This window comes from Plectropomus leopardus, chromosome 10 (genome assembly GCF_026936395.1).
Source record: "Plectropomus leopardus strain MGB_pleo_1.0 chromosome 10, ASM2693639v1, whole genome shotgun sequence".
NCBI lineage: Eukaryota > Metazoa > Chordata > Actinopteri > Perciformes > Serranidae > Plectropomus > Plectropomus leopardus.
The window spans coordinates 9,696,166-9,723,577 of NC_142185.1; the positions used below are offsets into that span (position 1 = coordinate 9,696,166).

Genomic DNA, 27,412 nt, shown 5'->3' on the forward strand with positions numbered 1-27,412 from the left:
GAGGCTCGCTCCAGAAGCCAGTCAGTCCCCATAGACATTCATGTTAAAATAAAAAGTTAGAAAACGTATGAAACTGAACAGGGGCTGAATGTCTAAAAAATTACCCATTTACATTTAATAAAGGCGTAAAATTGCTCATAATAAAGGATGGACTGCTTTGAGTGACGGGCTGTCTGCAGATATTGTCCTCAGCTTCTCAGTCAGATCCAAACCGCGCTCCTCTACAGTGACAACCACTTGCCTAAATTTTACCGCCTTGTTTACCAAAAACCAAAATGGAGACAGCCAAAATGCTGAACTCAAGGCTTCCAAACGAAATTTAACAAACAAATGGGTGACGTCGAGGTGTGAACATATTTTTCTGTGGACCTTTTATCCCACTTACTACCAGCTGATATTAAAAAGGAAGAAATGAACACAAATGAAATCTGCTGACTACATTTCTTGACTGATTTCTTGATTTATAAGTGGAAATTTGAGTAGTAAGTAAGTAAGGCAAAAATATCACCTGAAGTCATGGTTGTGTGTCTCCGTCGTAATATACAAGATGATACTCGTAGGTGCCTTAGTTTTCTTGTGCTTTGTCCTCATACTGTCCTGTCAAATTTAATTTAGGAATTTTCCTTTATTTGGTGGTACATTCTTCACACAGTAGCTTTAATTTTCACTGCAGGGGAAGTGGTCAGGAAACTATAAAATGCAAAGGGAACTTGCCTCAGGATGCAGGTTGTCTAATTTGTCTTATATCCAACCAAGTGTAAGGTAAAATCATCTTGACTTTTGTGGAGAATTTATAGCTCAAGGCTTATGTAAGTGCTTCTTTCCTGTACTTTACTTTTTAAAAAAAAAAAATGTTGTCACTTAAAAAATAAACTGAAAATGTTGACAAAATAGCAGTGTTTCTCAAGCTCACATCAGCTGGAATGTCTCTTTAGTTGCTCTATTTAGTTTAGTTCCCTTTTCCCATGCAATAGCTATGTGCTGTGACCCTGTCGCCCCAGACCCCTGTGTCTCTGAGGAATGGGGACAGCAGCAACACTTTGGCGTGAACACGTTCTCACATTGTCATTGTTTGGATTTTTAAAAATACAATAATGAAAGAAATGTGACGTGCAAATTGCATTGTGTTTGGATTTCAGATGTGTAGGGTTTCTGCTTGATTTGCATATGCATAATTGCATATTGTTGTGCTCTAGACCTGCAAACCTAACCTGCAAAACTTGAGTGTATGAGAGAGGCCATATTTTTTCCTAGTCAAGTCAATAACAACAGATATTTTGCTGGCTAAATAGTCTGGATGGGTTATTTACCATACACATTGGGGTTTGAGTTATTGTACTGGTGTTGGAGCTGGCTGGTGCTTTGTTGGTGGTGGTGCTGTTTTTTTGTTGGAGAACAGCCAAGAGGAGAACACAGAGGCTATGTGGTCATCAGAAGTTCAGCTCTGCACTGCAGTGTGTTTGGTGACTTCATGCTCATGTCACAGTATAGTTGTGTGTGTAAGCAGTAGGGATAAATTGAAGAATTTTACGGTATCACAAAAAAAAACAATGTCTTGATACCATCATAGGACTATGACAAAATGTAATGCATACAAGAGACTTACTTTATTTCAGAAGCTAATATTAACTGTTATGCCGTTACAATAAGGGCTACAGTGCGATTGCATCCCTTTCGGAGAATTTTAACGCAGCTTTGAATCACGGTGTAAAATTAATTACTCCAGAATGATAAATCACTTCTTTGATTATTTATCTATTTTCCATCTTGAAACCGGTTATTGTTGTTGTTTGCCGTCCATGCATGGGTCCAATCTGTTGACCAATCAGAGGCTATGCACCTGACTTGTCGACCATAAGATGCTCTATCTCTGACGTTGTGGCAAAAGCACTGCGCAGCGGAATAGCGAGCAGGTGTCTTGATTCGGCTTAAAATGCTTCTTTATCCATCCACAGCTGGCCAACTACAGGCAAAACAGGCAATAAAACAATGTCTTAACTAGAATTGTCCCTAAATGGTAATGAATTGAAATAATTTTTCAAATTCCTGTTGAATTGTTTTTTTCTCGAGAAACTTAATGTCAAACCCTTACTGTATTGTTGTATTGTTTGTTTGAACAGCAGAGGGCGCAGTCGTACTAGTTAAATGGACAGACTCACAGAGACAGGCTCAGACCCAAAGAGAAAATGTCGAAAACACGTCAGTTTAAGGCTATTATTTATTAAAGGGCTTTTTGCCAAGTTATTATTTTTCTTTGTTTTTTGATAACGTGATAAATATATCATGGACTCTTTATTATGGTTGTGCCATTTTATTGTATTATCAATTAGCTGCCTTTCAGTACAATTTTTGTAATAGCAAGCCTTAATTTTGTTAATTTGATAACTTTTTCTAATGATTACATTGATTTCAATAGTGCACAACTTGCATTTAAAGTATGCATTCAGGGAGAGTATTGTAGCAGAGACCTACATCTTTGCAAGAGCTGTGTACCCATGGGACCAAGGACCTACAGCACATGTCTGCTCCACCCTCTTGTCTACCTGAACACAACTAAAGTATGGAAAAATCTGTGCAAAAATATTTAAAAAAATAAAGGAAAAGGGTTATATAGCTCATCACATGACAATTTATTTCAATAATCGGATGTTTTCAAGACTCACAATTATGGATGTGTCTTCCGGAGGTCTGTCAGAGACTGTAATTATCTGTCAACAACAATCATGCCCTGCAATTATGGTATGCTATAATTGCTCTGGGTATGATGGCTAATTCCTTCTGTGGGTATGGCGTGGTTATGGAAACCATGGTAACTTGACATGTGACTGTGGGGATTTTTCTGGATACAGCAGGGCATGAACTGGAGTTACATCAGGTGTGTTGTGCTTTCGTCCTCCTCCTGGGTATTTTAGTAGTAGTTCTTATTGAGAGTGCTTAAAAAGGCTGCAACAATGCAGAGCAGCTATTCATCCCCTACCTATCGCTAAACACCTAGACTGAGCCAGTGAGAATCTTTGGTCTTACACTTTTGGGCACATTTTTGGGTAGTCTTCCATTAACCAATTTAAGTCTCTAAATTTTATCTAGATTTTTTTTCCCAGAAGAATTGGAGCTTGGTTGTTAGGTTGTGTGTGAGAGTGTATGCAAGCCCAGTGTCTTGTGACGGTAAAGACTGTTCCAGTGTACTGAAGGCACTCATGAATCATGCATGAGCTCTGACTGCCACTGTTTGTTGCGCTCTCTTTCTTTGCCTCCTTCCGTTACCTTTTATCCTTTTTGTTAGCCTTTATTATCACTTTTCTCTATCCATCCATTCATGTTTCTTTCACTGTCCTCTTTTCTATTTGACAGTTGCTCAAGCTGTGTCTCTCGCTAACACTGTGTTTATCTCGCTGTGTCTTCTCTCGCTGTGTCTTCTCTCATTTATAATACAGGGGAGACTTTGTGTGATCTAATTAAATTGTACCTCTGTCTTTGTTGCAGTGAATGGAATCTGGGTGAGATTGAGATAGCCCTTTTACAAAGGCTTTATCTCCATTTGCTCAGTGTTTGAGTACACAGACTGGGGTAGAGACTGAGAGCCAGTGAGATGTTTGCCTTTATTTTGAATGTGCTTTAAAAAAGCAGTATTGAAATCTGTATAAATGTATCTTAGTTAGGTCTTCCTCTTGAAAGTCAAAGATTTGAATCATCAGTTGGAGACCTTCAGTTGACTGAGATTGCTTCAAGTTGACCATTTTTTGGTCCCCAGATTTTGCTGGAGAGCAGGTGCTCTCGACTTTCACACCACTCTTTGGTGCAGGGAGCTGTGGAGAGAGGAGAGACCTTCTGCATAGAATTGGTGAATTTACAGCTCACAGCAACTTAATATAATACAGTCTCTGGCTTTTGTCTGGTATGTAGTGTTGGCAAAATTGTTTCACATTTACAACCCGTTGCTAATGCAGTTAGCTTGTTTACTTTATTACGTAAATGCAGATTTCACACTGAATGTCTCTTACAGCCTGTTCAAACTTTAAAACTTTGTATGGAAAACAAAACAAGTCATTGAAAATGCATATTGAACAGCCAAATCCAATTAGACTGGCCTAATTATGAGCTGGGTGCAGCCCTACATTTAAGAGTGCAGTTTTTCCAATAGAATTTTAATCTATCTGTGGTGATAGTTGATGTTGGGATTGGGGGACTAATCATTCTATGTCCTCTCTCCAAAGAAGGACTTTTGTGTGGGTCCATGAATGCAGCACGAGTGAACTCTCTGAGTTCATTCTTTTTTCTCAGCAGCAGTTTGAGGAGTTTGCGTCATAGGATAAATAATTGATCTGTCTATCTGATCAGAGCTGATCAGATTGGTGGATGAGAGGGGCAGCAGCTGAAGAAGTGAGTGAAAGCACACTTTTCCACCAAGCGCAGTGAAGGATTTAGTTTCACTTTCCCTGCGCCTTAAGTCCTGTTGCTCCCTGTGCACCAGGAGTGTGATAAAACTGCATTACTGAATAGGATATATATTTCGATAGTGCTCCTAATCAATGGCCCAGCTCTAAAATATAAAATCAGTATGTGGTGGCAGATGTGTTAATCGTGGCAGGCTGTCAAAAATAAATGGATGTGTGGGAAACCCTTGAGTGCACAATCATGCTAGATCATTAAATGGCTTATTTATCAAGGACTTTCCTTTGCTTTTAATCTCGCTTACTTTTAATTCAGTCACAAGTTGCCAAGAATGTTAGTCCACCTGTGTGAGCTCAAACAAGCTCCACAGTATTTTTTTCTGTCCAAATCTGGCTGTCCTTTCCACCCTCGGCTCCTCTGATCCCTGAAAGCTGTTTTTATGCCTGTCATTTTCCGACCACATGGCCCCATAAAATCACAGCAGAAGCGAAAATGTTATTCAACTAATTAAAGAGAGCTCTGAAACAAATCCTGTCCTGAGTGAGCCTTTAATTGGCTTTAAAGGCGGCATGTGGCGAGAGATGGGGAGAGTGGGGTGGGGAGATGGAGAGAGAGTTGGGTGACATTGATTGGAAAGCTTAGAAAGGTACAAATGTTGCCTGTGTGTATTAGTGATCTTGTAATGCGTGTTTTCTGCCTGCATGTGTGTGCAAAGCTCGATTTACATTAGTCTGTGTCTAATGACTGTGTTAAGTGTAATGTGTTGTTTGTGTGTGCTGTCTGCCATTAAGAGATGGAGAGGGAGGATTAAGGTGGTGTTATGTTTGACCTACAGAATGTGGTCAGGCGGAAAGGTCACACGAAGCGTAAGGCTTTTATTCCCCTGTGATAATTTCTCTGGGAAACTCTTCCTCTTAATTACTACCCTGTCACAGATTTATTGATCTCGGCCAACCTGGTCGATTTAGGCTGTCACATAGAGTTCAGACACAAACTCCTTCAATTCAGTGAGACCTCTACATTGGTAGGGGAAGGCTCTGATAACAAAAATGATCCATCAGGAAAACTGGTATAACCTGGCTTAACTTTTATTTGCAGTGCAGCATCACCTGGTAGTGTACTGCATTTGACCATGTAAAATACATGCCAGTCCACATTCTGGTCAGAAGACTTTGAAACTGAGATCGTTCCAAAATCAATTGTATAATTCTAATGTTAATCTCGCAGTCGTAGAGATGGTTTAATAATTGGATTTAGCAACACACTAACACAGTCCCTTCCATTTTGAAATGCAGTGCCATTTTTAGTCATGTGTGTATGACCTTCTCTCACCTAACTTCCAGGCCCTTTCCACCAACATGGGAATGAGTTCTGTTCTGGTTCCAGCACCCAGTTTTAACCATTCGGACCATTCCAACCAAACATAAATGACTTGCAAACCCAAAAACTTGGTTTCCAGCTGAAACAAAAAAAACCAGCAGTTTTTTCTTGAGCTTGAGTATGCACCGTGACAAGAACAGTTTCATATTCTACAGGTTGGAAAGTCAGGATTTAGAGGGCAACGATAGCATTCATGTGAGATATCATCAGAGGGAAAACAGAATGTGTAGCGGTCTCATTATTATTTGGTGCATTCTTGTGTTTAGAGTAAAAAACAATATTTGTGTTAACAGGACAAAAGCTTGCAGGTTATCATTGTGATCCGAGATTTTGCTACTTTTTGCTACAGTTGTGCATAGTGCGTTTGCCTTCCATCGATGACGCATATTTTAATTAGTTGTTCTGCTCAAAACATATGGAAACTTTGGCTGTTTTGCGAGCAAACACAGAGATTCCAAGAGTTCTTAACAGAACCAGTTTAAGAACCAGAGCTGATTTGGTGAAAAGGGGATATTGAAGATCATGGTTTTCACTTTTGTTTTTCATAGAAGGGAGTCTCATGTTTAAGGATGCCTGGCGTGGGATCATGAAATTCAAGTGGAAAATCTACTTATCTATTATTTGGTTAATAGATATGTAGATTGCTGCTTCTTTGGTTATTTTTTAAAAGAAAACAATGTCAGGTTTAGATCTTTGAGATAAAGATTAGCTTGTTAAAGTGGGAGGTTAGCTGTCGATCGCCTAATTCAGAAAGCCATGACGATATGCTGACATACCAACAGTCTGTGACGATGATTGAAGGCCTTCTTTCTGCAGGAACTTTTAAGTTGATGTTGGTCATAAAACACATGCTCTATACTGAAAACCCTTTTTCTCTTTCTTTTTCCTCCATCTTCTTCCAGACGAGGGTTACTACCAAAGTGGAAAGTTTCAGTTTGAAATAGATGTCCCCGAAGCCTATAACATGGTGGTGAGTGTTCCAGTTATATTTTTCTGTTTGATCTAAAAAGTGTATTTTGTGTGTCTGCTTGTGTGTGTGTGTATGTGTGTGTGTACCTGCCTGCCTGTGTATTTGTGTTTTCAGCATTAGTAGGTAGCTTCCTGTTTTTACTTGTTAAAATAACAACCCCTCCAGATTTGCTGTCAGATTGTGGTCTGCTCTGTTCTGTCATGTGGTTGTGTGCGTGATGTCTTCAAATTATCAACTGCTACTTCCTCCCAAAAAATTCAGAAAGGATTATCAAGGTACTACTATAGATTTTTTTTATTCTCTGGGTCTGCAGCATACTGCATCATTTTTTCCACCAGGACTTTGAGTGTTAAAGTTACTCTGCTCATCTCCTTCTTTGTCTGCCCCTTTATTTCTTTTTGTTACACAAGCTTTATCTTACTGTGCTGGTGTGTGCTTGTTTGTGTGTGAATCAGTTTTGTGTCTGCTGCAGAAGTATGTATGCCTTGTATCTTAACACACACACACACGCGTGCACACAAACACACACATGGTTTCCTCTGCAGGCAGCCATCTGTAGCAGTTTTATGACACCTGCCACAGAATGATAAATAATAAACATTCAATCATGAAAGGTTAATGGATTCATAAAGTTGGGCCTTGTGGCATTCAAGTAGACAATTGCTCATGTGACAGATATCTGGGGAGAGCAGTTTGAAAGAGTTTCTCATCAGTATATTACCTCTGTGTCACGTTAAATCCATAATGGGGTTAAAGGGATAGTTTGGGATTGTTGAAGAGGGACTGTATGAGACACTTATGTATAGTCAGTGTATTAAATACAGTAGCTGGCGGCTGGCACGCTCCCAGTTTGGAGAAACAGATGGGGTGAGCACCCGACAGCTTAGCATGACTCTGCTGTATAGAGGGCCTGATATCAAAATGTGTTTTAGCCACTTAAAAAAACGCCTACCTAAAAAATACAGTGTCAGTTTAAGTGGATGCTTTATTGAGCGTGTTTTCAATATGAAGTTTTCAGTCGAATCTCGTAACAGCCTCTAACATCAATTTCTGATCCTAAGAGCTGACGAGCGGCGGATGAGAAATGTAGTGCCAAAGGAAAAAGCAATGTCACGGCGAAGTAAAGCAATAAAAATACTCTAAATATAATATCCACCTAGACTGATATAGATCTTTTAGGTAGGTCTTTTTTAAAGTGGCTTAAACACGTTTTGATATCAACCCTTGTAGGGTGTGTGCCCCCTCTGTTGCTGCAAACAGGCAGCGTGCCGATCGCCAGCTACTATATTTAATACACAGACACATAAGTATCTCGTACAGTCCCACTTCATAAATGACAAACTATAACTTTAAATTGCACTGCAGTGGTAAAGCACATCAGAGGAGTGAATCCTGTTGAATCCTCTATGGAGAGTAATTATTAGAGGTTCATCTCACAAAACACATTTCCCTACACGTAAAAAACATCAGCTGACAAAGGCAGTCTACAGCCTGAAATCTTATCTATAGCTCACATTATAGTGGCCTCATCGTTTACTCTCTGAACTAAGTTTTATTTATTTCTCTTCATACATAACAGGCTTTAGGTTGGAGCAGTAATGTTAATGGATTTCTGTCCATCAAATTAACCAAAAACTGGTTGAGTTCTCAGAGCTGATGAAATTCAATACCACCAATGAGTAATGACTCAGAGGTAATCTGAAAAAACAACAGGTGTGCAGCCGAACAGGTACTTTGGACTGTAATTAATACCTGAGGAGAGATTGGATATATGTGCCTAACAGAATTGAAATGACTGAAATTATGTGCACACTGAAAATCCCTTTTACTTCTGTAGAGAATGATATCCCTTAAAGGTTCAGTGTGTAGGATTTAGGGGGACATGTTGACAGAAATATAATATTATATTCAAACCTTAGTTTTCATTAGTGTATAATCACATGAAACTGAGAATGGTTGTTTTCTTTACCTTAGAATTATCCATTTCTATCTACACTAGACTGTTAAAAATCAAATTTGAATTTCCATTTTTCTTATGATGTCTTTAATAATTGTTATCTTGTAAATAGTTAAATTGGTTTCAGTAGCCTGACATCACCTGACCAAATCGTAAATGCAAATCAGTCTGTCCTTCTTAGTTAATTATTAGGCTATTATAAGCCCTTATCGACAGCCAAAGACCAAAATGGTTCTGTGTGCAATTGGATAGACCCAGTGACCAGTGACCTGCGTTCTCATTTATAACCATTGCATATGCACAAAATGAGGCCTGAAGGAAAGGTACGCCACTTCCCACGCAAAAGTTGTGATATATAAACATAAAGGGGGAGAATGTATGGAAACTGTCACCTACGTGTATTAACATTCTGGAGATGGGAAATCGGTGACACAGATGTTAAGGCGATAAATTGAAGCCAGCCTGTAGAAATAAATGTGAGTAGGGTTGGGCATTATTTGTTATTTTTTTCTAATACTGGTGCCAAAAGGATACTTTTAAAACAGCTGCCTGGAACTTACTGCAGAACACGTTGAATTTAAAGGAACTCACCACCCTTGAAACTTTTAAAAACAGAGTGAGAAACTTTGAAGCAGCTACATATCGCACTTGTTTTAATGTAAATCCTGAGTCTTAATCCTGTTGCTTTTAACTAGTATGTATCTGTTTGTTTTGTTGCGTGAGTTGGTGTTCGTCTTTATTTGTTGCAACTTTTATATTTCTTAGGCTGCTTTCTTGGCCAGGCTTCCCTTGAAAAAGAGGTCTTTGTATCTCAGTGGGACCCACCTGGTTAAATAAAGGCTAAATAAAAGTAAAATAAAAATAAAACAGAATCCTACAATGCCTGAACAGATACTTTTTTTTCAAAATGAAGCACACAATGACAGTCAATGTAAAAGTAAAAGAATGTTTTTTTTCCATTTTTTTTTAATTGCAAAGGCAAAATTGAGCTTGAAACTGAATATATGACCTCTTAACAGTTTTGAAGTAACTGCAGCCTCAATGTCACCGTCATTGGCACACACGCGCTCTCTCTCTTTCGCTCTTGGCCAAACTATGCACACAATCTGGCACAGAAATGAGGCACCAAAATCATGATTCAGTATGGGAGGTACCACATTGGCACCCACTTCCTTTACCCAAAGCTAAATGTAAGAGGAATCATTAAACATAAAATGAATATCACTTTGTATCATAAGTTACTTATAGATCCACGTTATTATAAACCTACAAAAGCAGTATTCATAAGCAACCCTCAACTGTAAAAATGATAAGCCAACTGCATTCTCAGTTTATATTCTGCTCAATATTTCATCAGCTCTTTCTCACATCCCCCAAAGGGGATACCATTAATTGCTGCGATCGTTTTTTAAAAGGTGTAAAATACTGCAGTGGCACTCTGTTGTTGCCATGATTTACCATAAAGAATCATTGATCAGAAGGCACAAAAACATCCATGAGGTGCTTTCCACGGACCATTTATGGTTAAATGTGGGCCTTTAGGGCAGAATGTAAGGCTGATTAACATGGGGACATTTTCAACGTTGATTTAGGATTTATAAAAGGAAACCGCGCACTGGCAGGCATACCCATGATCCTAAAATGCAATAAATAGCATAAGCAAATTGGAAACACAAATGAATTGGTTTAGAGAGTATTTTACAAATTATCTATAAAGAAGGCAAAAAATAACCTTGGAGAGTCATTGAGGATCCTATATTCATCTGATGATTGTGAACCTTTATATTAATAGTAAAAGGCTGTTTTAACCAAAAAAGTACATTTGTAAGTAGCTCACAAAACCACAACAAATTTGAGTGGTTATTATAACATTTGTGTAATAGTAGAAGTTATTTGTCTTTATCCATTCAATTTCAATTTCAATTTTATTTATAAAGCCCATTATCACAAATCACAATTTGCCTCAGCGGGCCTTACAGCATACGTAAGGCCCGCTGAGCCCCCCCCCCCCAAACGAAACCCAACAATGGGTAATGGGGTCACTGATGACAGCATTGTTTTTGTTGGTCATTAAAAGATTGTCTGAAAGAAATTAAATCATAAAGAAATTAAAAAACAGTATTTTTCCCTCTCTCCCTTTTCTTGCTCTTTGTTAATCTCCAGCCTCCTAAAGTGAGATGTCTGACCAGAATATGGCATCCGAACATCACAGAGAATGGAGAGATCTGCTTGAGGTAATTTTGCCTTCACCTTCCCTCAAGTCATATTTAAGTTGTGTTTCATTATTGTTCTTCCTGCTTAGGAATTGATCTAAACATCCAATAAAAAAAAAAATCCACCACCATTCTTACCATGCAGTCTCTAAAATTTAATGGGCAGCGATTGAGATTTTATACAACAGTGGAGGTTGTAATATTTGACAACACCTTTGGCATTGTGTGAGGGCAACAACATACAATGCGTCAAGTGTCAAATAACATGAAATTATTGTAAATGACTTATTTGTTTTGTTTGTTTTATTTCAGCTTATTGCGGGAACACTCTATTGATGGCACTGGCTGGGCCCCCACTAGAACATTAAAGGTAAATCAAATGCATTTATTTAAGAGAACGTGCTTTTCATTCAAGGAAATTTTACTCTTGTAGGACTCTGGTTTTTGGTATTTAGAAAAGTAACATTTTTAGTCAAATATATTCAGCCACTTTTTTACCTTCTTACACTAATAGCTAATATTGCTACGAGCTGCATCGGAATTATCACAGGACACAATAATATGCTTTTGCTCAGCCAGGTAAACTTCACAATGAGAAGCTTCTCAGCTGCATATAAAAGTGTGCCTTGACTTCTTTTGCTTTACCCTTCACTCAATGAAGCACTTTCTGCAAGCTGTTTAGAAACAGTTACTGAAGTTTAAAAGCAAGGACGCCCCCTGTTATACCAATTCAAGATTTGACTGAAATTATCTTTGATGGTGGTGTGGAAATGAATGCAGTTGTATGGTTAAGCTCTGCCTCCCATGTTTAATTCTGACTTAAACCCTCTGACCCAGTCAAGGCTTACCTGTGCTGCTCTGCAGGGACACAAGGCTGGATTTATGAAAATATGTAAATGTATGCATATTTGGTGCAGTTGATTTTTAGAAGTGGAGGGGCAGGGACTTTCTCAGAGGCATTGGATGGCCCTCCTTCCTCCAGTTCCAGATAAGAGGGTTGTCTTGGGGGATATGACAAGATTATCATTCAAAACGATATTTGTCTGCCGCGATAATGGTCATCATGTGTCCACAGTACCAGAAGTGTTTTCAATTATCCAACGGCTGTTATGAATTTTTGCGCTAGATTTAGTCTCTTTATTTTCTTTTACTGCTGCCTTCTATAAGCTTCACCCACACAAACAGAATGAATAGAAAGAACACTGGACTATTTTTAATGGCCGTTTGAATGGGACAAAAGAAAATGGCAATAGTTGTTATGGTGATAACACAGGTCAGTGGGGCCATAAAGTGTGTCCCACTGAGCACAGGCTTGTTTTTCAAAGGCAGCTACAGTACGTCATGTTTTTGTTATTGCCACTATTTGCCTGTAACAAACAGGCAAATGACAGTTATGGTAATATTTTAAAAGTAATGTATTGCTAATCTGAAAACATAGTATTCCTTTGCTCATTCAGTCATTACTGCAAAACCTTACTTCTTTTGATACAAGAAAATATATGCCTAAATCTATATTGTCCTCATTCTGTACATCAATGCTAACATATGTGTTATTAAATAAAAATAATTATTTCAGTTGATTAATATGATTATTTGATCTCGACATGTAATTAAAAATAGCACGAACTGCCTTCACATTGGGGCCACTCTTTTGGCCACGTAGTCTCATCAAAAAGCCTATGGGATTTTTTCCACTCAATTTTGGATTATTGCAGAAAATAAGCTCTATGGCACACCAGAATTTATGATACTTACAAGTTTTGTTCAGCAAGATAATCCTCATATATTAACACCACTTTTAGGATTATTGAAGCCCAAATGATGCCTCAGGTAAAAGCTAATTTTAGTGGCGTAACTTAACATCCCTACCACAATGAGGCTGTGAAGCCGTGCTCGGTGTGATGACGTTCTGTCATCTCCTTTAGTCACTTTTGAGCGGCCGCCTTTTTTAAAATCATATTAGCATTAGAGTCTACGAGTGGGCTGTGTACTATATCATTTAATGTTGTACAACAACACGAGTCTTATAATTTTGTGTTAATATAGACTATTTCAGCCAACTAACAACCCCCCCCCCCAAAAAAATAAAACATTGTTTGTGAGTTTGAGATCAAGGTATTGGAAGTCCTAAAATGCTGACTCATTTCTGGGGTGTAGGACTCATTACTGGGGCGATCTGTTACAACAGATGTTTCTCCAGTCCATATCTATTTATATGTATGTGCATTGTGCAGCTCTCTCTTCAGACTTTTTTTGTTTTTGATGACAGTATTGTATGTAATTCTTAAAATATATAACAATATATTGCCAGTAGGTTTTTTTTAATATTGCCCAACTAGAGGGTCATCCAGTGAATTTTCTGAAGTGTCCTACAAAGACTGCCTTTGAAGTTATTACCAGGATTTGTTCAATCTCTATAGATTCTCTTGCTAGTTTTTAGGTATTCTAAGTTGTTGTTTTCTGCACACATTAGCAGAATAAGAAAGACCTCTTTACTTTATTTTGCCAGAACAAATGGTAAAGATCTCTCTTCATAGTAGTTATATTGCATTCTCTTATTTGTTTTGTACTGCACAGTAGAAAGAAAGACAATGTGGAAATCGTTTTTCTTTTCCGCCAGACACCTTATGTAGCCGGCGTGGTGGAAGTTGTGACATGCATATAGATGCCAGCTCATCAGCTATTTACTGTCTGAAACCAAGGTGTGATCATACTCAGTTTTTGCAGTGAGATTTGGAGCAGATGTGTTGTACATAACAAATATGCATACACAGAAACCTGTATTTCATCTACCTTCTCCTGATTATTTTCATGGGTAGGTGTGTGCGTGTGTATGTGTGTGTGTGTGTGTGTGTTTGTGTATGCATGGGTGCCTGCGTGTGTGCATACACATACATGGTATAAATATAATTTTTCAAACAATACAACTGCTCTGAAGTACAAACAAATACCTTGTCCTTTATAAAATATTCCAGTCTCAGCTCTGTATTCTTGTCTTGAATTCTTTTCGTCTTTGGTCTCAATTCCAAGAAGTCACTGCAGGAAAACAGCTTTGCATACAGAATATGTGCTTATCTCTTTCTGTGTTTGTGTTCATTATAGAAATAATAACCACTGAGCACGTAGTCCGACTTAAGAAAAACTATTACTGGCAATGCAGCTTTCATGTAATTTGCATGAATGTATTTGTGCAACGTTTTACTGCACAAATGCATTAATTGAAGCTACTGTATGTGCTCACGGTAAACGTGTAGAGAAGAGAGTTGAGATATTTTCACCTCCTCTGCTGCCAAATTTCTGGTGCAACAAAGCAATTCTGCACCTTGAATAGATACAGTGGATCGTCATGGCATGATGTCTGCAAGTAGTCGCAGACATCTAGCTGTGAGTAAGTTGATAAGATAATCTAAAAATGTTGTACTTATTTTGCAGTTTTTAATGGTTGTCTGTCTGGAACTATGAGCAGTGATGGTGAGCCTAGGACTGTAACGGGAAGCTTTCTTTTGCTTAGTCATATGGAGTTCACCTCTGCTTGAAAGTGTCGCCATTTGATGGAGCCCATAGATGTGATTATTTGGTTATCGTGCTTTTTTTCATGGCCATCTATTTGCATCCCTGACCTGTGTCTGACAGTTGATGGTAATTTGTTTTTTGATTTTGGTCCAAGTTTCAATGCAGTCAGTTGTTGTTTACTTAAATGCAGATGTAGATGTGGTCATATGCACGAGTGCAGTGGGTTTGGGTCCATGTGTGTCACTGAGTGCACAAAAATTTGTGAGAAAAAGTAAGTGCAAAAGCTGTGAGTCAGAAAGGATTGTGTTAGTTTTTGAGTGGGTGATGATGTCCCTCTTCACTGGTCACCACTCTTCTCCACTTCAGCCCACACACACACACAGACACACAGACACACACACACACACACTCACATGCACAGAGAATATCTTTGCAATAATAGTTTATATGGTAAAATCAACAAAATTACATCAACAACAACAATGCAGTCATGTCGAACTCCCCACTTTGTTGCTTTGGGCTTTGCTTTTTTCGCAGAAGTATTTCATTTCCCCTGATTTTTATCTGTTTTTGTTTAACTGCTTTATATTCCCTTATAAAACAGGCAGTTAAGATGGCAACATTGTACAGTCATAACCAAAAGAGAGGTGGTGTCACAAGCCCTTTTTAAACAATAACAGTGGCATACAATGGCAATAACAAACATTTACCAGTTTGTGGACATTTTCAGCTGCTATTCTTCTTCTTTCAGTTGCCTGCTAACTGCTACTAGCTGCTATTTAAATTTCCTGTGATGGATCATATGCATAACACGTTGTCAAAACATCACACCCGTCCTGCATTTGGTCCCGTCCTGCCAGATGTCCCTTTTCACAGACCTCAATTGAGTTCTGTTATTACCTCCTGTGGCGATTCAAAGGCAAGACAACTCTGTCCCCCATTTCGCCATCATACCTTTTTATACTGAATGACGAGTTGGCATGATATTTTCGTCTCGAACAGGCTTTGTAAAAGAGGCTTAGATCTTAGTCTGTTACACTGGAAAAGTGACGAAATAAAGTATACACAAATCAGACAGTACAGAAAAAATAGCTCCTTTTGTCTCTGTTTTTAGTTCAATCATTATTTATGAGATCAACCATTTCACTGCATCTCACAAACCATCTTCTGCGTGGATGGAAAGACCTCCAGGTGCAGTGAGTACATCAGTGCATTCATTGAATTCATCACCGATTAAAGTACATTAAATTGAGTTTTGAAAATAGTATACCACAGCCTTTAGAAGTGAAACCTCTAACAGACTGGCTCAAATAATAACTTGGGATAGTTTAGTTTTAGTTCACCAGTGATCAATACATTTTTTTTTTTTGAGTTAGCAAATTAACCTATCAATATGGCACAAGGAAGACCGGGACAGAGAAAAAGCTATAAATTGGTATTAGTGATTAGTTCAGCCTGGTTCAAAACTTTATTTCATTATTGTAAATAAGAAAAGTACACGTGTCTTGAATTATTAAAAGACAACTGAGTGTTATCCCTGAAAGCATTAATTTGAAATTAAAGATCAGCGGACCAGCTAAAATATGTTTGCAGCAGCTCCCAGTGAAGTAAAGCTTCCCTTATTTGTTGGTCTGTTGTGATATCTTCCAGTGCTCGGTTATATTCTGTTGCCTTGCCACTGCTTTCTTAGATTTCACTCGACTATTCTTGCAAGTGGAAAGCTGAGGATAATGAAAGTCATAAGCCTCCGTAAAAAAAGGCAATTATGATGCCGCCTTTGTTTTTCCATGCACAGAACCCCACAGCCTATAGCTGCTGCCAGACCTACTGTAGAGTTGTACCCTGCATGTTGCCGTGGTACATTAAAGAGACCCATGGCTCCTGCTGACAGGAGATTCAGGGATTGGGCGATTTCAAACTTGTATCTTTTGTACTGCTGTGTTACTGCTTTGACTCAAAGGAAAGAAATTCTGCAAATTCTTGTGAAGTTTAATGCCGAATGATATTTGTACTGAATGTTGTGGTTGCCATCATAAAGACTGAAAGTCAAAAAGCTTGCATTTGCAATCAGGACAGTTCTTGAAAATCAAACATAAAATGTGTGTGTATATGTGTATATATGTACCATAGATGTGAGGGTTTTATTTGTTATTAGGTTGTGGTTCAGCTTTAAGTGTTAGGTTATGCACACTGGTGGCCTGATTCCTGTAAGAGAGGTAGCTAGAGGTGACTATCTGTAAGTGGATTTTTTTCTCAGATGATCAACATTTGAAATACTGCTACTAAGCTATATAATGGTGCACAGAAGTTTCTGTATGATGTATGACTGCACATTTATTTAAAAAACAAAACAAAAACAAAGACATGTTGTAACTAAGAAGTTCTTTGTCATTGCCATGAAGCCTTGTAATGCTTGTGGTTGATTTGTGAAAGAATAGATCTTTCTTTTAGTCATAAGACGGAAAGGAATTTATGATAATATAAGGTATTAAATTGCCAAGTAAACTGCCTATCACTCCACTCCGCACATTCTTTCTGAGGCCCCAGAAAAATGTCCTGTGTTCTGATGTAAGGCAAAAATAGCATCTCCCTCATTATCCATCTGAATTAGCTTCAGCTGAATTACTGTCTGTAAAGTTACCCTTTCATATGTAGGGGGTGTTCTAAATTTATTCACAAGATTGGGGTCAGTCCTGATCCAGGCATTTTAGAACTCATTATATACAGCCAGTTAAAATAAATGTTGGCATCATCGGTGGACGCTAAATATTAGAGGAGTCAAGTTTTCATTTATTAAAACCTTCATTTCAGACTTAATCTAGGAAGACCCCTCTTTCAATGATGCTGAGCAAGAGGCGGACATAAAAACAATCATTAATCAAACCTAAAAATGATGAACAGATAAACAGTATACAAGCCAGTTAAAGTATATGTAAAATGTGACAAAACAACAAACAATAAAAACAATATATATTAATGAAATATTTAAACACAGGATTTTTAACATGCTAAGGTATAGATAGTTGTATAGTTGAAACCATTTACAATCAATTAAAGTAAGTTCTGAAATAAGGCATTTAAATAGTGGCGGTATCCAAGTTTAAGGTTTTTTTGCATATTATACAATGTATAAATTGCTTTGTGAAGAGCAATATTTTTCTTAGTTCAATTCTGATTAAGGGAATGTTAGAGCAATAACCTATTCTGTGAACGAGTGACAAGATTATGTGAGTCCAGGGTTTTAAAAAAAAGGGATTGGGGAAGGAAACATTATAGGAACATCCCTTGTGTACATGTACATGTACATTCTTTGTGTTATAGTACATATTTTAACATGCACTGTTTTAACTTCTGGTCTAATTGTACTGGACTTTAACATGAGTGTATTTGTTCATTTATATTTAAACCTAACCTTTTTTAAAATTCTTTTCTCCTAGGACGTTGTCTGGGGATTGAATTCCTTGTTTACGGTGAGTTTTGCTTGTTTTGCTTACCAAAAATAAACTACCTACAAATATGTTTTGTTAATTTGTCATAGTAACTGGATAAATGGCCAGCACATGAATAGTTTTAGAAAAATAAATGGTTATTTCTGTACATGTCTGTCCCCTAAAATCTGTAGTAAAATAAAGAAAGCTGTGACCAGATATTTCACTTCTTTAACAAACATGATTGAACTAATTTACAGTTCAGGCTTGGAGCATATAAATCTACACTGTTGAAGTTTTTTTTTTTTAAGTCGCATACTGTTTGTAGGTTATAGCAATGACATAAGTCCAAACCCAGATCAGATGAACCAAGGCTGTTTTTTATCTTTCTGTACAGCTGTAAAAAGACCATAATTTTTGACCTGGGGGAAATTATCTTTCTCAGTATGAAGAACGTTTTTAGATGATAGGGAAATAAAATTAAGGAAATTTGATTGCACATTATGCTTGGGGTGGTGCATTCCCAGCAGGTTATGGATGTCCTCTTGTGGCAGGAGAGACAGTAATTCATTACTAATTTTTCAGAAATTGAAGCAAGCTAATCCGGTTTTGAGTTATGGTTGGGGAAAAACATTGTGTTTAATCGTGCAGAAGAATATTAAATTGTAGGAAGGCTTAAAGAGATCTAATTCTGTGACTATAAATGCAACATGCAGTTGAAAAAATCAGACTAATGGAGGATATGTTAAATTTTTAATGGTTCATTAAGCAGTTCTGGAGAAAGATAGTTGATTGATGAGTCCCTTTGTCAGGTCTGTTTAATGATGGACGGCCAGGTGCCAGCAATTTGCTTAGTTAGTCATAATTTTGTTGTATGCTCTGTCTACAATGACATATAAAGCATTCTCATTCTCAGTATTGGCTTTTTCAGTACAGCAAATGTAATATTCTTACAATAGTAGCTTGCAGTCTACACAAGGGGTATAAGTGGTTAACCATTAACCAGTTACATATGTTAGGGATGCCAATGGTTAACCGGTTATGTATGTTAGGGATGTCAATGGTTAACCGATAATATATGTTAGGGATGTCAATGGTTAACCAGTTAGTATGTATGTAAGGGATGTCAGTGGTTAACTGGTTATGTATGGTGGGGATGTCAGTGGTTAACAAGTTACTTACGTTAGGAAAGTCAGTGGTTAAGTCAGTAACTGGTTGACCTTTGAGAGAATTTCTGACAAATTACACATGTGGGTCTCTAGGCTTATTATGTTTCTTTTCAGTATACTGCGCTGCAGCCCACCTGGGTCTGGTAGGAGCTAGCTAGCTAGCAGAGCCGCATGTTTGGCCATGTTTCGCCAGTAATGCCGTGCCGACCCTAAAGCGTTGCTGGATAACATTGTGTCCACCCTGTGGTTGCCCCCCAGAACACCCTGTGAGTAAACACACAAGTTTAAGCTGTAAAACCCCTTTTAGCATTGTTGATGTGACATGTTATCACTGTTACCTGTGTTATCACTGTTGGCAGTGTCACTACAGCTAGTGGTGTCAAAGTCCTATATCCTAAAGGGGATTTTGTGGTCAGCATGAAACTACTTATTCATAGGGTGAGCAGGGGGGCAACAGGAAGGTGGACATAATGTTCCCATAGAAATATGTTCTGCCTTTGGATGGGACGGGGTTACCAGCTGAACGGGTGTCATATGAGTGATGGGCAGCGCAGAGCAGCCAAGGATCAGTGGAGATCAGAGGCTGGGTAGTGGGCATGTTTCCACATGTTAACGGGGCTGTCTGGCTGTCTCTTTTTGTCAGCAAAGCCAACAAAAAATAAAGGTCAAATCATTTACAACACAGACTTTTTTTTTTTTCTTTCAAATTAATGGTTTAGTTACCATTTGAGGAGTTTCGGCCCTTTGAAAGCAAAGTGAACTGAAAGTGACATTCATAGTGTATCAACAAGCAGTGTAGGGAGAAGGGGCCAATTTTGAATTCCTGCAGTATACCTTCAAACATTTTGGATGCCAAAGCAAGCAGTAAGTAAGCAGCTTAAAAGAATCAGATGCCTTTGTCTAGTCCAAATTACTTTGCTAATTGCAAGCTTGCATAAATCTTTGGTTGCATCTTGAAAGTTTCCACACTTCCCCGGAGGTCAGCACTGTGTTTATAATGATAATGGTGATGGTAATCCGCATTGATGTGTGGTCATGCCCTAAATCTTTCCTCCTAATCAGGAAACAACCTCTCAGGCCATTCTTCATTTTATCTCTTTGATAACGTTCCGGATCTTGCCTCACTTGTTGTGCATGGCATCTCTATGGCAATAGCATAATTATGATGTTTTGTTTGTCGCAGTTGCAGAATACAGGGTGACATTGCAAATGGCACATATTGCTGAAGTGGGCAATATCTCACTCAGCAGCTTTTTTCTTTTTTATAGGGAAGCAAAATGTGACCCTCAGATAGAAGTACTGAACCCTGAAAAGTTCTATAATAAGATCACCAAACATTTTAGATCTTGTGGCCATGATCAATCACTTGTTTCTTGACTCATGTTCACACTCTTCTTTAACTTTGCTGCTTTTGACTTCTCTACCTTGATACCCCTCATGTTGCCTCTGTCTTTGTCTTTGCTCCAGGACCTGTTGAACTTTGATGACCCTTTGAACATCGATGCAGCAGAACATCATCTGAGAGACAAGGTGAGGTTTTTTACTGACACATTCAGGCAGATTGTATCTTTAATTCTGTTTTATCATCCGCCATAAATTCAGTGCAAACGATGACTTTAATCATTGACCTGCAGACGATTCACTTGGGAAGCCTCCCCATAGTGTCTCAGATGTGCTTATAGTCTCCATATTCACATCCAAGCTTCTTTTGGCAGCCTGCATAGAAAATGTATTTGGACAAGATGTACGGCTGCTACAGAAACGGCATTTCCTGCTGCAGTTTTCGGTGACGCCCTGTGCGCACTGCTTGCTCTTTGCAGGATTATGTGATATTCAGGTGAGAGTGCCTTAAAAGAGCACATAGCAGCCTCTCTGAGCAGAGAATGGCTGTTACATCATATTCAAGAACTGTGTGCATGGAATCAGGTGCAGATGGTGCTTCTTAAAACTCATACTTGTTCATGCACAACTAAGTAATATTGTGCCTCAACAGCAGGCTCTAGAATTTGTAAATCGAATCAGCTCCCTAAACTGTCTTGATTCACACCAATCCTCCTTAGTGATTTGAATTTGTTTGTGTGGTTTAATGTCAGTGCACAAATGCATGCCCTTGTGGGTTTATATGTGTTTCTATGCCTCTGTGCCGGCGACAGCCCTGGCCAGAAGCATTATATTTTCAGGTTGTACATCTGTCTATCTATTGTCTCATTCTTATGAACACAGTATCTCAGGAATTTCCCAATTGAATTTCTTTAAATTTGGCACAAACATCCACCTGGACTCAAGAAAGACCTGATTAGAATTTGGTGGTCAAAGGTCATGTAAACATGTTTTTGGCCATAACTCAAGAATGCATACAAGACAAAATTTAAATTTAAAATAAATATTTAATAGGATAAGCCGATGAAGTGATGTAATTTTAAAACCAAAAAAGATTATAGTTCAAATTCACTATGACATCATAATGTTCTACAAAAACAGATTTTGGTCATTATTCAACAACTCAGGAACAGAATGGGAGACATTTGGTTAGATATTTTAATTTGTGACGCTAATCTTGGGTGCACACCTTGATGATTGTATATATCTTCTGTGCTGCAGGTGGGAAGAAGTGTGTGAAGAATCCATATTTTCAATTTGTTGCTTCTTTGAATCAACATCCATATGTGAAGCAATGTCCTCTATTTGTTTCTCTGGTAGTCCACCACAAACTGGCTCGTTTTGCTGATACTGACATTCAGGTGATTGTAACTGTACTATGTGAAAAGGATCTCTGTACTGCTGTAAAAATAGTTTAAAAGTGGAGATAGCATGTTTCTTCCTGGAAATTAGTTACTAAAATCATAGCAACATGTCAGTATCATAACTTCCATTTCACCCCCCAAAAAGTGTTTATTCTATGAGTTGGATGCAAACTGCAACTTGACAGGTTGGTGGAGGCATACGAGCGATCTTGGCCTTATCATGCGGCATTTTTCACTCACACAAAGACGTTGAACTGCAGTGGGATCGGTTGGACGCCAGTGTTGCTCTAAGCAATACAAATATTCAAGATGTTTCTAAAAGATAGTAACCCTGGCTAATTGATTCTTAACTTATTCCCCCTATCTATCCCCATTTGCACACTGCCATTCACTTCTATCTCAGACATGAACTCTGCCATTCAGTGGTTTATCGGCACATCAGGCAGTGTCAGAAAGTGTGGAGAAACTGATGTTCACGGTGTTTTGCTTACAGTAATTGCTTTCCCTGGATGGCAAACCGCTAATGTAAGTCAGCAGGGAGCCTGCCGACCAGGGTGCTAGTTGTTAGTTGAGGCGAGGCTGAAAGCATTTTAAAGTACGACATTTGACCTTTGGCACTTTGAACGTACCCTCTCCCATCATGCATTGGGATGTGCCCAGTGGTGCGTGATAATAGTTGCAATGTGACCCCATTAGATGTGAAAGAGTTTGTGTGTGTGTTTTTATAGGGGGGAAAGAAAGACTAGCGAGTGTGGAAGAAATGATTGCTGGTGTGTTGCAGGGAATATGATTCTTTAGATTGTCAGTAGTCTCAGTTGCAGAGGGAGAGAGAAACAATTTGGAGCCTTTAAATGAAGGAAATACAATATAGTCTGTGTTTTTGGTGTTAAAAACCCAGGTAACTTATTAGTGAGCCAGAGACTCAGACATTTCGCTGGTTAGGATTGGGGATAAAAAAAATATTGAGTTTGAAATATCATGAACTGAATATCAGAGGCACTACTACTGGCACATAGACTATTAGCAATCCCTCATTGCACTGCATTACATTTAATAGATTCATAAATTACCTGGCTTACTTCTACACCTGTCAGAGGCGCAGAATCACAATGATTCATAAGTTCATTATTGTCAACCATTATGTGTCTGTTATGTATCCCGTATGCATACTTCTCGGGTCCAGGATCACATGCAAATGGATTAGCAGCACCCGGTCAGAGATTTTGGGTTTTACATAAAACATAAGGCACACTGCTCTACATTTATTTCCAGACACCTGTTCAGGCAGAGGTGCTGGCTTCTTTTTTTTTCGCTGTTAGGAAACCATAGTGTCAGCTGACCGTCACCTAACTAATGTGGCTGTCCTTTGCTTATTCCATTAATTGCCTTAGATGCAAACTAAAGGGACAAAAACTCCGAGCCTGATAAGTTTATAATACTATAGTGGTCATTTTAACATACCCAAGTACTCAAGTAGTCTGCAAGGTGTCTGAGGTTTTACTCATGTTTCAGTTCCCTTTTGTGAAGACCTGAAATACTCATGCAATGCAGTTAAAAATTTGGACAAGCTTTATTTGAGAATTCAAAAAAAGATAACACATCGATTTCACATCGCGTTCGAAGTGCATGTTGTAAAAAACCCTTTTGACTTAATACTAGACAGTCCACCACTATACGCTAGAGTCGACACTAGGAGTCGCCGATTATCGTGGCCAGTATTTGGTATTTTGCCAGTTATCTGTATTGGCGTTTTTTTTAATGGTTGCAGATAATATTAATGAATATGTCTTATTGTGTGGAATTGTTGGGGTCAACCTATAAAGCAACAACAAATTCAATAGTTTCACTACAAAAACATTAATAAGGCCGGTTACTATGATCACACACTGTTTTTAAAATCCAAAGCTATGAAATTGAATGATTTGGAAAATTACAAAATAATGCAAATGATTTTTTTTTAGAGCAAAAACAAAGTTACTTCCAGAGCAAATGTGATTTGAGAGGCTTGTGTATTTTCTCTGTATCAAAAGCTAAAAAGGGGTTGAAAATGAGATGTGTTTTGTTTGTTTTTGTTAAAATGTGAAAACAAAGATGATATAATATTGAAAATGTGTAACTCGGTTGTTTTTTTAAAGAATGGTTTGCAACATTATTTTTCAGGGTTACAAGTGTGACTGATTTCATATGTAAGCTTTTCCTTCTGCCTGAGTATGCTCAGTCACTACTTTATACACATACTGTTTTTTTTCTATACAGTTTGTATTACATTGTATGCAATGACCGAATAGAAACCAAAAGCATTATTAAATGCAATTTTAAAATAAGATTATTATATTGCATGCAATAGGCAATAGTACAAAGCACTGCAAGTGGCCTTTAACAATCTTTATCTTCAGAACTGCTGGTAGGATGTTTGAGGACGTTTTTCTTAAACTTCCTAGATGGTATGTAATTCCTGATGAAACAGGCTGTTGAGAATGAGCATAAGATAGGAGAAGGATTAATCCCAAGTATAAAGTGATGGTCTATCTGGTATGAAGAGAAAAGCAATTGGATTTGGCAGGATGGAAAAGCAGAATTGTTAAGCTGCCGCTAATAATGAACTAGTAAATGGATTTAGAAAGTCTTTTGTACCTGCAAGTCATACGGACATATTTTACTCAATTTTAAAATGATTTCTGTCTCAATTGTTCTGAAGGTTGCTTCAGTATAGGAAGAAAAAATACTACATATCCTAAATACTATAATGCATGTTTTACCTCCTAATATCTCTGAATTAAATAATAATAATCTGCGGGCTGGATGGAAAGCTTTGGTTGATGTTTGCAGCTTTATAGCATCCAAAGTCAACAGGGCAGGTAGTGTACCAATAATGTACCTAATCAACAGCTGTTAATGTACAGAATGCAGCATCCTCACAAATCCATCTAAAATATGCTAAACACATAAATACTGAACCTGAATCTTCTCAATACTTAATTGATGATCTAACCAATACTACTTCATTTTCAGAAACTAATCAACGTGCAAATTAAAGGAGGACATGTTGTTAAAGCAATTAGCGTTATTTTTACTTGGAAGTTTTGGCGCTGCTTCACTGTGCCGCTCTGGCTCTCTGGAGTCCCAACAACTGAAAACACAAAGCCATCCATCCATGACCCACTCCCACTGAGTCACAGCCTGCTGTAGTCTACTTCAGCAGCGAGTGGGTGAAGCTGTGGGAGTGTGTGTGTGTGTGTGTGTGTGTGTGTGTGTGTGTGTGTGTGTGTGTGTCTGTGTGTCTGTGTGTCTGTGCCTGTGTCTGTGTGTGTGTGTGTGTGTGTGTGTGTGTGTGTGTGTGTGTGTGTGTGTGTGTGTGTCTGTGTGTGTGTCTGTGTGTGTGTCAGCACTCATATGAATGTAAATGTGGATGTGTGTGGTGAGGTGTTTGAAGTGGAACTCCTCCCGCTCTCTGAACACATTTGCTGGTTAAAGTGGCTGAAAGGGACCATCCTCATGGGCAATTTAGTACCTCTGTGTGTGTGTGTGTTACGTGTAGAAAGTTAGGTTGTGACTGTTGTATTGCACCACTGTTTGGTGTTAGTGGATATTTTGTTAGTGCACATGAACAGACTCCTGTATTACAAACACAGTATGACAACAAAACAGAATTAGGGAACTGTCTTGGGATAGTTTGAAGTCCCAGCATTATATTTGTACCAGTGAGTGTTTTGAAAGATTACCTGACATCGCAGACTGATTGGCTGAAGTCAGACTACATCTTCTGACTGGCCAGAGATTATTTCAAAGCAACCCTCTTTGTCTGTGTGACCCCCTCAGTGCTTATGTTTGAAGCTTTATGAAGACTGCTGATGAATTCTGAGCTGTGAAATGTTTCAGGGATACTCATATTGATTGATATTGACAACCGCATTTAAACTAGATGGTGTCGTCTAGGTTCAGGTTTAATCGTTCACCTCAGCACACTAGAAAGGTCTCATTTGACGTAGGTTGAAGCATTACTTGCTCGAATATGGTGGCTGTAGTGTTTTTTTTTGTGTTTTTTTTGGCGTAACAGTCGTGTGAACTCATGTCACATTTCATTTCAACTCCATGGGAAGTCAGAATATCTGAGTCCCCGGTTGAAAATTTAAAACTGTGAACCAAAGTGAGTAGACTTTTACCCTTTAATACACCACCCAGCAGCATGATCACATGTCATTATTCATATATCAAATAGCTAAAAGATAAACTGCCAGAAAGCAGAAGAATTCAGATGTCTACAGTAAAGTAATATCATTTTGTTGCTAGTTTATTGTAGTGCAATAGGTTTTATTTATTAATTTATTTATTTATTTATTTTTGTATACTATACTGTGATATTAACAGCTTCTTAAGCACAGAGCATTTGACACCTTGGGTGGTGTGTGACTAAGCTGCAGAGTTCATGCATCACCCTCTCTTAATTCTCGACATGGACATCCATGCATGGATCGATACTCATTAATGTACAAGACCTGTTTCTTTCTCTTTTTCTCTCTCTCTGATCTGATCACACTCCAGCTTCCTCAGGTATCTCAAGTGGCTTAGCCTCTCCGGTCGATAGCCAATCATGTCAAGCATGCGCGTACACGCACACACATACACACACACCATTTGCTGCAGCCTGATCTGGCTTCTGTCCCCGATATTAGCTGTGTGCCCTGAGCAGTGAGCGCTCTGTCTCTGTAGGGTCTCATTAGAGTACCCAGTAAAGACAAGACATTAGATTGAGTCACATGAGATATTGATTGAAGACAGAAACAACAGTGTTCACTTATTATCAATATGTTTTATTTTTAACTGTTTGTCAGAGTGAATTTATTTTTGCATGCTTATTCTAGTTTACCTCACACATCTGACTCTGTATTTCTTTTTTTTATATTGAGTAAGACAGTGATGATGATGAGATGCCAATCTGTGTAAATGTCTGTCAAGGCATTATTAACCCTTTGAAACCTTGAGCCACATCACTTTTTATTGTGCTGCTTTCAGACACCTTACATAAGTATTTAAACCTTTGAACTGTGAGCAAACTGGTTTGTTTTCTTTCAACTTTCAATAATGTTAAAAAATATTATTCTACTTTTTTAAGCACTTTTTTCAGGTCATTTCCTTGTTTGTTTGTTTGTTTTTGTTTTACTTTTTCTTTTTTTTGGGTCATTTTTCAGGTAATTTGATTGTCCTTAAAATATATATATATATATATATATATATATATATATATATATATATATATATATATATATATATATATATATATATATATATATATATATATATATATATATGTTGTTAATATTTACATACTTTCTTCTCAAGTTGCTCTTTGCCATCTGCCTATGTGTTTGAAAGAAATTAAGCCATTTTGTTCAAGTTTCAAGGGCTTAATGTTTGAGTCCTTTAGTATTATATATGCAGTTTTGTTTCAGTGCAATAATGCAAATGATAGAATATATCTTATCTAGCAATGTCAACATATAAATAGTGCAGTCAAATGCAGCTCCAGTCACCTCATAATGGGATGTACCTGCTCTGTCACTTTAGTGTCAAAGTGGCAGTGAGGCAGTGAGAGCAACAATGTTGGGGCAGAATTGGCGTACAGAGGGGAGTCTGGCAGCTCCGCTC

The 27,412-nt window shown here is 38.1% G+C and overlaps 1 protein-coding gene across 3 annotated transcripts in view; it reads left to right on the forward strand.

Annotated features, from left to right (window-relative positions):
• ube2f (ubiquitin-conjugating enzyme E2F (putative)) overlaps nucleotides 1-27,412 on the forward strand; it is a 52,929-nt gene that overhangs the window by 13,447 nt on the left and 12,070 nt on the right. For 2 of the 3 annotated variants that reach the window (XM_042494619.2, XM_042494618.2), the window contains 5 exons: nucleotides 6,675-6,742; nucleotides 10,863-10,933; nucleotides 11,225-11,282; nucleotides 17,863-17,895; nucleotides 20,490-20,552. In XM_042494619.2, coding sequence (XP_042350553.1) covers nucleotides 6,675-6,742; nucleotides 10,863-10,933; nucleotides 11,225-11,282; nucleotides 17,863-17,895; nucleotides 20,490-20,552 — 293 coding nt within the window. Of the gene's footprint in view, nucleotides 1-6,674; nucleotides 6,743-10,862; nucleotides 10,934-11,224; nucleotides 11,283-17,862; nucleotides 17,896-20,489; nucleotides 20,553-21,623; nucleotides 22,498-27,412 lie in introns of those variants that run through there. The other variant, XM_088083017.1, reaches the window with a different exon arrangement.